Here is an 11,983-nt window from a genome sequence, read left to right as displayed (position 1 = left end):
CCAAAAATTCAACAATGCAACACAGCAATCCACCCTGCTGCGCTGCGCTCTGTGAAAGGTAAAGGGAAAGGGCAGGAATGTGTTGTATTTTACATTGTACAGCGCATTCCTGTCCTTTCCTTGAGCTGGCAGACCTTTGGCTGCCTGGCGTCAACGCAGGCACCCTTGAGCCATGGTGCAAGGGGGCCTCAGTTTCTTGCAGGATTATTTTTATGCAGGAAGGGGCACCTTCTTGCACAAAACAATCCTGAGAGGCATTTTCCTCTTTCCAAGGGTGCTGCAGAATGCAACACACATAGAAAGAGGAAAAAATTAAGAGAACTTAAGATATTTCTCCTTGTTACACCTCCTCTGGGGAGGTGCAGCATTTTGACGCATTCTCTGGTTTACCACTAAGGACGAAACAACAATGAGCGTTTCCCACACACGCTGTGTATCTTTACAGAACTCAAGAACGCGTCAAGCATTTATTCTGCCAGTGATCCGCGATGCATTTAATTTCATATGAATATTGACAGAGGGGCAGATTTACAAGCCCCTTGAGTCAATTTTGCACCTCTGTTGCGTCACATTATACCTGCGTCAGGTATAATGTTTGCAGGGTGGGCGTTCCCATGCAAAAAAGACTTATAGAAGTGAGTGTTTGATTGGTTCAGATGCTCCGTCCATCACCACCCCCTTTTGTACCGCTTTTGGCCGCCATAAGTGTGGCAGGGTATGCTCAGACGTGAGTCCCTTGCTCACTTTGCCACTGGATTCAAGCAAGCCGGGCTGAAGACGGCTGAAGTGCCAGAACCCGGTCCTCTGTAGCTTTTTTCCGGTCCAGGAAAGGCATGGCTTGGCAGTTCGGGCTGGACTGTGCCCATGAGGTCAGACTGATTTGCATATGGCCATGTCTGAACTGGGGTGGCAGAGTGGGCTAAAGAACGGTGATGGATTAAACCCAGATCTGTTGACTGGGTGTGAGTGTTTGATTGGTTCAGATGCTCCGTCCATCACCACCCCCTTTTGTACCATATTGTAAATACGCGCATCCATGGTGGCGCAGGGAAAGTGCGTCAGTTTCTTATAAATCTGCCCCTTTGATGCAACCTGAGGTAGGCAGCAGCTAATTCAGTGTTGTTCTTTTTATTTCTGATTTACTGTAAATGTGTCTGTTTTGTCAATGTTTCTGAATGTGCATGTTTTTTTTTATTTACATATTGAATTAAAATGTAAGGCACTGTAAATCATTTTATCAATGTTATGATTTTTCCTCTGTCCACACATTCGAAACAGACCCTTTACCATGCCTGCACCGATGTTTCCCAGGTGTGACCCCCACGAGCTGCATTTCACCTGGTGAGACTTGTGTTTGTGCTTCTAGCGCTGAGAAGTGTGGGTAGGCGTGTGGGAAGCGACAGTCCAGTAAGAGGGCGCATGCGCAGGCGCGGCCTCACTCTTTCCACAGCCGCAAAGGGATGCCTCGCCAGCTCAGAGACTTTTCCAGGAGTGGGTTATTGGGTGCGCGCACGTGCGCCTGTGACAGGACCCGACACGCTCCGCACTGCGGCCCCATTGGCGGGAACCAGCCTGGCTCTGACGTCACCCTTCAGCACGAGGAGGGAGGGCTGCCCACTTACCGAAACAGAGAGCAGCAAAAAACAGGCTTATTAACCCAGAGCGCAAGGAAGCAGGGGTCAGATTTAGAAGAGAAAGACAGACAGCAGCACAGAGAGATAGAGGATAGAGAGAAAGAGAGAGAAAGAAAGAAAGAAAGAAAGAAAGAAAGAAAGAAAGAAAGAAAGAAAGAGTGAAAGGAAGAAAGAAAGAAGGAAAGAAAGAAAGAAGGAAAGAAAGAAAGTAGGAAAGAAAGAAAGAAAGGAAGAAAGAGAAAGAAAGAAAGAAAGAAAGAAAGAAAGAAAGAAAGAAAGAAAGAAAGAAAGAAAGAAAGAAAGAAAGAAAGAAAGAAAGAAAAAGTAATCAGGGGATAAAGAGAGCACTTCGAGACAGTGTGCAAAAGAGCAGAAGAGGGAATGTAAGACACTAACAAGGAAAAGCAGGAGATAAGAAAAATTAAAGAGACGGTGTGAAAACGATACATACTATATGGGAAAGAGGAGCGCAAAGGAGACACGATAAGTGGAAAGAAGGAGAGGGAGAGAGTGGAAGTGTTAGGAGGCGAAGGAAGAAACAGAGTGAGTACTAGAAAAAGAGAGCGAGAGCGGAAGAGAGGTGTGGGGTGGTGTTAGGGAGAGAAGAAAGCGGATGGAGAACAGAGGAAGGATGCCGAGGGGAGACATGCTGCCCTTGGGGAGACACCTCAGGCTCCCAGATGTGATGCTCCTTCTCTCTGCAATGACCCTGGGCTCCTCCGGTGCAGGTAAGGACGGGAGCGACCAACATGCGCATAAAGTGTGTGGTGGAGTACTGCCTTAACAAGGCATCTATCTATTCATTCATTCACCTCACGACCTGCCCTCCCCCATAGCCTCCAGTATGACACCTGTCTACCCTAACCGCATCTCCATAATATTAATAATACAACCTCAGCTCACTTATCCATTCCACCTCTCTTTCAACCATCATTCACGAGTCCAGCCATCCCACGTTTCCATTCCACCTCTCTTTCAACCTTCATTCGCGCCTCCATCCATCCAATCATTCTCCAATTAGTGGTCCACTCAACCACCAACTGCCCCATCCATCCAATCATCCTCCGTCTATGTACGCCTCCACCCATCCACTAACTGCTCAATCCATCAACACATCCACCCTTTGCTTACTCCTCCACCCATCCATCTCCTCCATCCACTGACACACCCACCTTCTACTTACTCCACTATTGCTCCAAGCGTCCATCCATCCCTGCATCCACCCTCTGCCTACTCCTCCACCCATCCACCACCTGCCCCAGCCATCAATACCCTCTCTCTCTTCATCCACCGTAAATCATCCTCAGTCCACCCACTCCTCTATCCATCAGTTCATTCTTTCTCAGTCAATTTTCCATCCCTCTTACCCAAACGTTCATCCAAAGGCTCCTGGGCGGGACTTCATTCGAGCGCAGACTCCAGCCCAGTGTCCAGTTGATATATGTACCTTATTATGTGAAATCTGTCTGAGGGGTTTGTAATATGAAATTCCCATGTTAATTTGTATTCTCTGCAACAATAAAAACACTGGCATATGAAGAAGGAGCCATGGCAGAAGATCTACTTTTTTGCATGTTAAAGCACAGCTTTTCAGTAGTTTTTAAGGTCTCGCCTAAGACAGCACACATGCGTGGTCACTTACGAGAGATATTGTATATTACAAGGGGCTTGGCGTTCGCCCTCTAGTTACCATTCATTGGCTTAACTGTCACTTTTATTTTTTGCCTGTTAATTGACCAGCATGTGGCATTTTCACTTCCTCTTTTTTCGTGGGGAGCATGGACCAAGTACTGTTGGCTTTCCTTTTGATTAGTGTCCTTCAGTTGCTCACCCTGTGATTGAGGTACTGTGTTTCTTTTTTATTTCTCTTTTTCCTGTTGTCTCTTCCCACCCCCCCCCCCTGTTGTCCATATTGCTTCTTTCCTCCCACACGCCCTTGTGATATGTAACCCTCCCACTACCTTTGTCTGCGTTCCTTGTAACCATATAGGTTCAATTTTTTAGCTTTGCCAGTGCTTGTTGAGCTAGTGATTTAAACCAGAACAATAAAACAAAAGGCAAATTGCTATATTTTTTAGTTTTTATATCTCAACCATCACGTCTGTTAAGGATTTCATCTAGTTGAGCATCTAGTTTGAATCTTAACCTCTATTTTTCCACAAAACGTGTGATTCTGAGCGAATTGCTTCATCTCATTGTGCCTAAAATGTATATATGTGACATGCAATTATAAAATGTATTGTAGGTGTGTATCTCAAAGACGTATGTATTCTTGTGCCAGTCTCCTATTGCCGCATTATGTACAGCACTTTAATTCCTACATTATTAATAATTCAAGTACATACCAGTAGGATGCTTTTCAAGGATTCATCCATGATTTCTCCAGCCTGTCCTTGCAGAGATGTTTTAAGGCATGGGCAAAGTGGGCTCTGGCTCGGGGCCCCTGCATTTCAGGGGGCCCCTTGATAGAGCCAGGTCTGTTCTGCAGAGAGTCTTGCACTGATGACCTTGAGTAATTCTTAAACAGATTGTTGCAAATAGCATTTTTCTTTTATTGAATTTCAATCTGGGTAATGTGTGAGAGTCTATTACAGACATTTTGCAGACAAATGTGTTTTTGTTTCATGCAACATCCATGAAAATGTTTTATTTTAGATCCAAACAGGATCTCAGATATGAGAGATGGGAGGATGTCACAGTGATTATTTGCAGTAATATTAGTGAGCTTCAGCTGCGTTACGATATTGAAAACATACATCACTATTCCTGAATATTAACTATAAACACATTTAACATTTGAACCAGTGTGTCTGTGCACTCTTTGTGATCTGGCCAAAAAGGGCACGAGAGAGCAGAAACTGGACAGGTCCCCCCATAATACGTTTGGCCCAGGGCCCCCAAAATCCTTACGATGACCTATGTCCTTGTTCATGTTTTGATGTCTTGCTTACGATCTGGCTCCTGATGAAGGCAGTGAGTGATGTGTGACTCTCTCTCCTAGTGGACACTGGGACATCTCCATGGATAAGGTTGTTTGCTGAAGAAGGAACGACTGCCCTCCTGCCCTGCACTCTGACTGCCCGGCAGCTTGAAGCCGGGAGGAGTGGGAAGTATGCCAGGGTCTCTGCAGGCTGGTCCAAGGAGGAAGGGTAAGAGGGCACAGGGAGCTGGGGATGCTACTTGGATGAGCGGAGGGATACAGAGCATGTGGTGCTGGGGCATTTGGGCAATGGGAGGATGCACTACACTCTTGTGCTGTCTCTTCTAGCTGCCCCTTGTCCTCTCCTTTCTTCTATCACTTCTCTACTTATGTAAATGTGTTTCCTTGTTATCTTTCTGAATGTATTGTTTTTGTGTTGCTTACTTTCCTTACATTTGATTTCTTCTTTAGCTCTTATTACTCTCCTTGTTTTTTCTCTCTATTTTACCTTTTTCTCTTTTTCCAATTTTTCAGTTTCTCTTTTTTTTCTCATGGTTGTCGCCCATAAAGGTTTCTCTCTTAGCTGAACCCTTTATCTTTCCCTTTAGATATGTTAATCTCTTTTATCCTTGTTTTGTTTCTCATACTATTATTTCCCCCTTATTTCCTTCTCTCAACTCTTCATTTTTTTCTTTCTGAGTGTTGCCTTTCTCTTCTTTTAGCTTCTATTCTGTTTACTCTCTTCCTTTTCTCTCTTTATTGTGCTTTCCGTTTTTACTTTCTGTCTTCTTATTTGCTGGTTTTGTTTTTCCTTTTTCTTTTGTTCTTTTCCCTTTTCAATCATGGGCTCATAATACATTTCTAGCATTGATCCTCCTCTAAGACCTTTTCATATTTATTTATGCATTTATTTATTCCAATCCAATCCAATCCAAAAGTTCTTTATTTCGGCCATCAAGACCGTAAAAGATACAGTGAAAAAAACAAGTAAAATCACATATCAGGTTAAAATATAACAAGCATTGAAAATGCAATAGGTCTCGCAATAGAAGAGTTTGACATTTTTCGTTTTGCAAATGGATGAGTGGCGTTGCGTGGATGAGTGGCGTTGCGTGGATGAGTGGCGTTGCGTGGATGAGTGGCGTTGCGTGGATGAGTGGCGTTGCGTGGATGAGTGGCGTGTGTGAGTGGCGTTGCGTGTGTGAGTGGCGTTGCGTGTGTGAGTGGCGTTGCGTGTGTGAGTGGCGTTGCGTGTGTGAGTGGCATTGCGTGTGTGAGTGGCGTTGCATGTGTGAGTGGCGTTGCGTGTGTGAGTGGCGTTGCGTGTGTGAGTGGCGTTGCGTGTGTGAGTGGCGTTGCATGGATGAGTGGGGTTGGAATGCAATAGGTCTCGCATTAGAAAAGTTGTAGTTATTGGTCTTGTAAATGACATATTTTATTTATTTTTTCGTTGTTAAAATTGCTAAATTGATGGCTTTGTCATATACAATGCCAATAGTTATAACTTTCGCGAATGTGACACCTATAGCATTTGGAATGCAACATGTTTTGTATTTACGTGACTTAGATGGCAGCTCTGGTCGTTAGGCCACATCTCTAGAGAGCAGGAGAGTGCAGCAGGGGAGAGAAGCACAGCAATGCAATAGGTCTCGCATTAGGAAAGTTTGAGCTATTGGTATTGTAGAGGACACATTTTTTATTTATGTGCTTGTTTTGAAAATAGCGAAATTAATAGCTTTGTTATTTACAATGCCAATAGTTTTATCTTTCGCAAATGTGACACCTATTGTAACACAATATGTGTTGTGAGGGTGGGTGAGGGTGAGGGGTTGAGGGTGAGTGAGGGTGAGGGGTTGAGGGTGAGTGAGGGTGAGGGGTTGAGGGTGAGTGAGGGTGAGGGGTTGAGGGTGAGTGAGGATGAGAGGGTGAGTGAGGGTGAGTGAGGGTGAGGGTGAGTGAGGGTGAGGGGTTGAGGGTGAGTGAGGGTGAGGGGTTGAGGGTGAGTGAGGGTGAGTGAGGGTGAGGGGTTGAGGGTGAGTGAGGGTGAGGGTGGGTGAGGGTGAGGGGTTGAGGGTGAGTGAGGGTGAGGGTGACTGAGGGTGAGGGTGAGGGGTTGAGGGTGAGTGAGGGTGAGAGAGTGAGTGAGAGTGAGGGTGAGTGAGGGGTTGAGGGTGAGGGTTTGAGGGTGAGTGAGGGTGAGGGGTTGAGGGTGAGTGAGGGTGAGGGGTTGAGGGTGAGTGAGGGTGAGGGGTTGAGGGTGAGTGAGGGTGAGGGGTTGAGGGTGAGTGAGGGTGAGGGTGGGTGAGGGTGAGGGGTTGAGGGTGAGTGAGGGTGAGGGTGAGTGAGGGTGAGGGTGAGTGAGGGTGAGGGTGAGTGAGGGTGAGTGAGGGTGAGTGAGGGTGAGGGTGAGTGAGGGTGAGTGAGGGTGAGTGAGGGTGAGTGAGGGTGAGTGAGGGTGAGGTTGAGTGAGGGTGAGGGTGAGTGAGGGTGAGGGGTTGAGGGTGAGTGAGGGTGAGGGTGAGTGAGGGTGAGTGAGGGTGAGGGGTTGAGGGTGAGTGAGGGTGAGGGGTTGAGGGTGAGTGAGGGTGAGTGAGGGTGAGGGGTTGAGGGTGAGGGGTTGAGGGTGAGTGAGGGTGAGGGGTTGAGGGTGGGTGAGGGGTTGAGGGTGAGGGTGAGTGAGGGTGAGGGGTTGAGGGTGAGTGAGGGTGAGGGTGAGTGAGGGTGAGGGGTTGAGGGTGAGTGAGGGTGAGGGTGAGTGAGGGTGAGTGAGGGTGAGGGGTTGAGGGTGAGTGAGGGTGAGTGAGAGTGAGGGTGAGTGAGGGGTTGAGGGTGAGGGGTTGAGGGTGAGTGAGGGTGAGGGTGAGGGGTTGAGGGTGAGTGAGGGTGAGGGGTTGAGGGTGAGTGAGGGTGAGGGAGGGTGAGTGAGGGTTTGAGGGTGAGTGAGGGTGAGGGGTTGAGGGTGAGTGAGGGTGAGTGAGGGTGAGGGTGAGTGAGGGTGAGTGAGGGTGAGGGTGGGTGAGGGTGAGGGTGAGTGAGGGTGAGGGTGAGTGAGGGTGAGTGAGGGTGAGTGAGGGTGAGGGTGAGTGAGGGTGAGGGTGAGTGAGGGTGAGGGGTTGAGGGTGAGTGAGGGTGAGAGGGTGAGGGTGAGTGAGGGTGAGGGGTTGAGGGTGAGTGAGGGTGAGGGAGGGTGAGTGAGGGTTTGAGGGTGAGTGAGGGTGAGGGGTTGAGGGTGAGTGAGGGTGAGTGAGGGTGAGGGTGAGTGAGGGTGAGTGAGGGTGAGGGTGGGTGAGGGTGAGGGTGAGTGAGGGTGAGGGTGAGTGAGGGTGAGTGAGGGTGAGTGAGGGTGAGGGTGAGTGAGGGTGAGGGTGAGTGAGGGTGAGGGGTTGAGGGTGAGTGAGGGTGAGAGGGTGAGGGTGAGTGAGGGGTTGAGGGTGAGTGAGGGTGAGGGAGGGTGAGGGTGGGTGAGGGTGAGGGGTTGAGGGTGAGTGAGGGTGAGTGAGAGTGAGGGTGAGTGAGGGGTTGAGGGTGAGTGAGGGTGAGTGAGGGGTTGAGGGTGAGGGGTTGAGGGTGAGTGAGGGTGAGGGTGAGGGGTTGAGGGTGAGTGAGGGTGAGGGGTTGAGGGTAAGTGAGGGTGAGTGAGGGTGAGGGGTTGAGTGAGGGTGAGGGGTTGAGGGTGAGTGAGGGTGAGGGTGAGTGAGGGTGAGGGTGAGTGAGGGTGAGGGTGAGTGAGGGTGAGTGAGGGTGAGGGTGAGTGAGGGTGAGTGAGGGTGAGTGAGGGTGAGGGTGAGTGAGGGTGAGTGAGGGTGAGTGAGGGTGAGTGAGGGTGAGTGAGTGAGGGTGAGTGAGGGTGAGTGAGGGTGAGTGAGGGTGAGTGAGGGTGAGGGTGAGTGAGGGTGAGTGAGGGTGAGGGTGAGTGAGGGTGAGTGAGTGAGGGTGAGGGGTTGAGGGTGAGTGATGGTGAGGGGTTGAGGGTGAGTGAGGGTGAGGGTGAGTGAGGGTGAGGGGTTGAGGGTGAGGGGTTGAGGGTGAGTGAGGGTGAGGGTGAGGGGTTGAGGGTGAGTGAGGGTGAGGGGTTGAGGGGTTGAGGGTGAGTGAGGGTGAGGGGTTGAGGGTGAGGGTGAGTGAGGGTGAGGGTGAGTGAGGGTGAGTGAGGGTGAGTGAGGGTGAGTGAGGGTGAGTGAGGGTGAGTGAGGGTGAGTGAGGGTGAGTGAGGGTGAGGGGTTGAGGGTGAGTGAGGGTGAGGGTGAGTGAGGGTGAGTGAGGGTGAGGGGTTGAGGGTGAGTGAGGGTGAGGGGTTGAGGGTGAGTGAGGGTGAGGGTGAGTGAGGGTGAGGGGTTGAGGGTGAGGGGTTGAGGGTGAGTGAGGGTGAGGGTGAGGGGTTGAGGGTGAGTGAGGGTGAGGGGTTGAGGGTGAGTGAGGGCGAGGGTGAGTGAGGGTGAGGGGTTCAGGGTGAGTGAGGGTGAGGGTGAGTGAGGGTGAGGGTGAGTGAGGGTGAGGGGTTGAGGGTGAGTGAGAGTGAGGGTGAGTGAGGGGTTGAGGGTGAGGGGTTGAGGGTGAGTGAGGGTGAGGGGTTGAGGGTGAGTGAGGGTGAGGGGTTGAGGGTGAGTGAGGGTGAGGGTGAGGGTGGGTGAGGGTGAGTGAGGGTGAGGGGTTGAGGGTGAGTGAGGGTGAGTGAGGGTGAGTGAGGGTGAGTGAGGGTGAGGGTGGGTGAGGGTGAGTGAGGGTGAGGGGTTGAGGGTGAGTGAGGGTGAGTGAGGGTGAGGGTGGGTGAGGGTGAGTGAGGGTGAGTGAGGGTGAGTGAGGGTGAGGGGTTGAGGGTGAGTGAGGGTGAGAGGGTGAGGGTGAGTGAGGGTGAGAGGGTGAGGGTGAGGGGTTGAGGGTGAGTGAGGGTGAGGGGTTGAGGGTGAGTGAGGGTGAGGGTGAGTGAGGGTGAGGGTGAGGGGTTGAGGGTGAGTGAGGGTGAGGGTGAGGGTGGGTGAGGGTGAGGGGTTGAGGGTGAGTGAGGGTGAGTGAGGGTGAGGGTGAGGGGTTGAGGGTGAGTGAGGGTGAGGGGTTGAGGGTGAGTGAGGGTGAGGGTGGGTGAGGGTGAGTGAGGGTGAGTGAGGGTGAGGGGTTGAGGGTGAGTGAGGGTGAGTGAGGGTGAGGGGTTGAGGGTGAGTGAGGGTGAGGGTGAGTGAGGGTGAGGGTGAGTGAGGGTGAGGGTGGGTGAGGGTGAGTGAGGGTGAGTGAGGGTGAGTGAGGGTGAGGGGTTGAGGGTGAGTGAGGGTGAGGGGTTGAGGGTGAGTGAGGGTGAGGGTGGGTGAGGGTGAGTGAGGGTGAGGGGTTGAGGGTGAGGGGTTGAGGGTGAGTGAGGGTGAGTGAGGGTGAGGGGTTGAGGGCGAGTGAGGGTGAGGGTGAGTGAGGGTGAGGGTGAGTGAGGGTGAGGGTGAGTGAGGGTGAGTGAGGGTGAGGGTGAGTGAGGGTGAGTGAGGGTGAGGGTGAGGGGTTGAGGGTGAGTGAGGGTGAGGGGTTGAGGGTGGGTGAGGGTGAGGGTGAGTGAGGGTGAGGCGTTGAGGGTGAGTGAGGTTGAGTGAGGGTGAGGGGTTGAGGGTGAGTGAGGGTGAGGGAGGGTGAGGGTGAGTGAGGGTGAGGGGTTGAGGGTGAGTGAGGGTGAGTGAGAGTGAGGGTGAGTGAGGGGTTGAGGTTGAGGGTGAGGGGTTGAGGGTGAGTGAGGGTGAGGGTGAGGGTGGATGTGGTGGTGGATGTGGTGGTGGATGCGGTGGTGGTGGATGCGGTGGAGGTGGATGTGGAGGTGGTGGTGGATGTGGTGGTGGATGTGGTGGATGTGGGGTGATTGCGGCTTGCAAGCTTATTCCGCTCACGTTATGCAGTTTCAAACATGATTGCCACTATTACTCTCAAATTCACTTGGCAGCAAACTGGTGAACTAATTAAAAGAAAGTCGTATTCAGCGTTATGGCCGGTACTTTATTCCAGCAAAGTGGCAAGCCAGTACACACCAATGAGCTAGTAAAGCTAAAAACACACCACATGGCACAATTGCTGGCTGAGCGAGCAGAAGTAAGCCAAACAGCTTTCCCGTAGCTAAGGAGAGCTGAGCTCTTTTTGTAGCAGCACGCATAAGAAAAGTCCCGTATTTTCACCAAAACACTCTCTGATAATGATCAGCCGAATTCAGAAGGCTTCCTGCCCTCATATATTCCCAAGAGAGCAGTAATCTTATAAGGAAATGCTGTCATCACACCTAAAGCTACGGATGAGGAGAGCTTGCTGGAAGACATTCAATTAGGAGCAACCTCTCCGTTACTCAAGTCACCTCCCCGTCCCTTTCCTCCTGTGAACTCCTCTGCCTCGACATCACCAGTGAGGGCAAACAAGTCTGTGCTTTACATCTCATCTATCACCCGCCTGGTGACAATCTCATATTCTCCCAACAACTCATGGACATGATCACTTCCAATGCCGGTCGGCAGACCACTCAAGTCTACCTGGGGGACTTCAATCTCCACTGGAACGATCAGAAAGACACCGTGGTGAATAGCCTCAAATCGTTCCTCAATGCGCTTGACCTCAGCCAATTATGCGATAAACCAACACACGACAAAGGCGCGATTCTCGATCTCATCATTGCCAAAGAGAACGCTATTCAACTGGAGGCGATTCTACCCTGTGATTGGTCAGATCACCACATTATCACCTTCTTTATCAACGAAAAAGTTAAACCTAACCCTACTCAACCAATCAAATCCAAAATATGGAAAAGGGATCTGAAGAATCTTAACCCCTCAACCCTACCACCCCACATCGGCAACCTCCTCCTTCCCCCTTCAGGTGCCTCAGATGTTCAATCACTAACTGACCACTACCTTGACTCTATGAATACAATAGTCAATGAAGTCGCCCCTTTGCAACTGAAGAGAGTCTCCACCAAAATCTCTAACCCCTGGTATGATGACAGACTCAATGATGAGAGGCGTAATATGCGAATGGCAGAGCGCACCTGGAGATCGGACCCTTCAGCACTGCATCTCAAAAAGCTTAAGAACAAGAGAAATGTCTACTTTAGGAATATAAAGCGCACAAAGTCGGACTTCTTCAGCCGCCAGTTGGACCAAGCGAAGAACAGGCCAAGAAAACTGTTCGAGCTAATCCAGACCCAAACAAAGGCACAACCCACACAATCAAACAGCACAACAAATGGCACCCCACACTGTGAAGCCTTCTCTGCTTTCTTTAAACTAAAGACTGACAACATAAGAAATGACCTCATCATGCATGTAAGCCGATACCCCAACCACACCAGAATGGCAGACACTCAACCTAAAAACAAGGCATCCTGGCAGTACTTCGATACCTATTCGGAAGAAGCAATACACAAACTGCTCTGCACCTTGAAGCCCTCTAATCACCTCACAGACCCTCTACCTGC

General features: G+C 50.6%; 1 protein-coding gene across 1 annotated transcript in view; it reads left to right on the top strand.

The window, feature by feature from the left end:
* Positions 1-1,675: 1,675 nt before the first annotated feature.
* The window catches only part of LAG3 (lymphocyte activating 3), a 78,655-nt gene continuing 68,347 nt past the window's right edge, over positions 1,676-11,983 (top strand). Inside the window, exons 1-2 of the mRNA XM_078650412.1 lie at positions 1,676-2,362; positions 4,636-4,783. Of these exons, the coding sequence (XP_078506538.1) occupies positions 2,248-2,362; positions 4,636-4,783 (263 nt within the window). The 5' untranslated portion in view covers positions 1,676-2,247. The remainder of the gene's footprint in view (positions 2,363-4,635; positions 4,784-11,983) is intronic.

The sequence above is a fragment of the Lissotriton helveticus genome, chromosome 7 (genome assembly GCF_964261635.1).
Source record: "Lissotriton helveticus chromosome 7, aLisHel1.1, whole genome shotgun sequence".
In the NCBI taxonomy this organism is placed as follows: domain Eukaryota; kingdom Metazoa; phylum Chordata; class Amphibia; order Caudata; family Salamandridae; genus Lissotriton; species Lissotriton helveticus.
The sequence above is the reverse complement of the archived record's forward strand: the minus strand, read 5'-3'. Positions and strand labels throughout refer to the sequence as shown.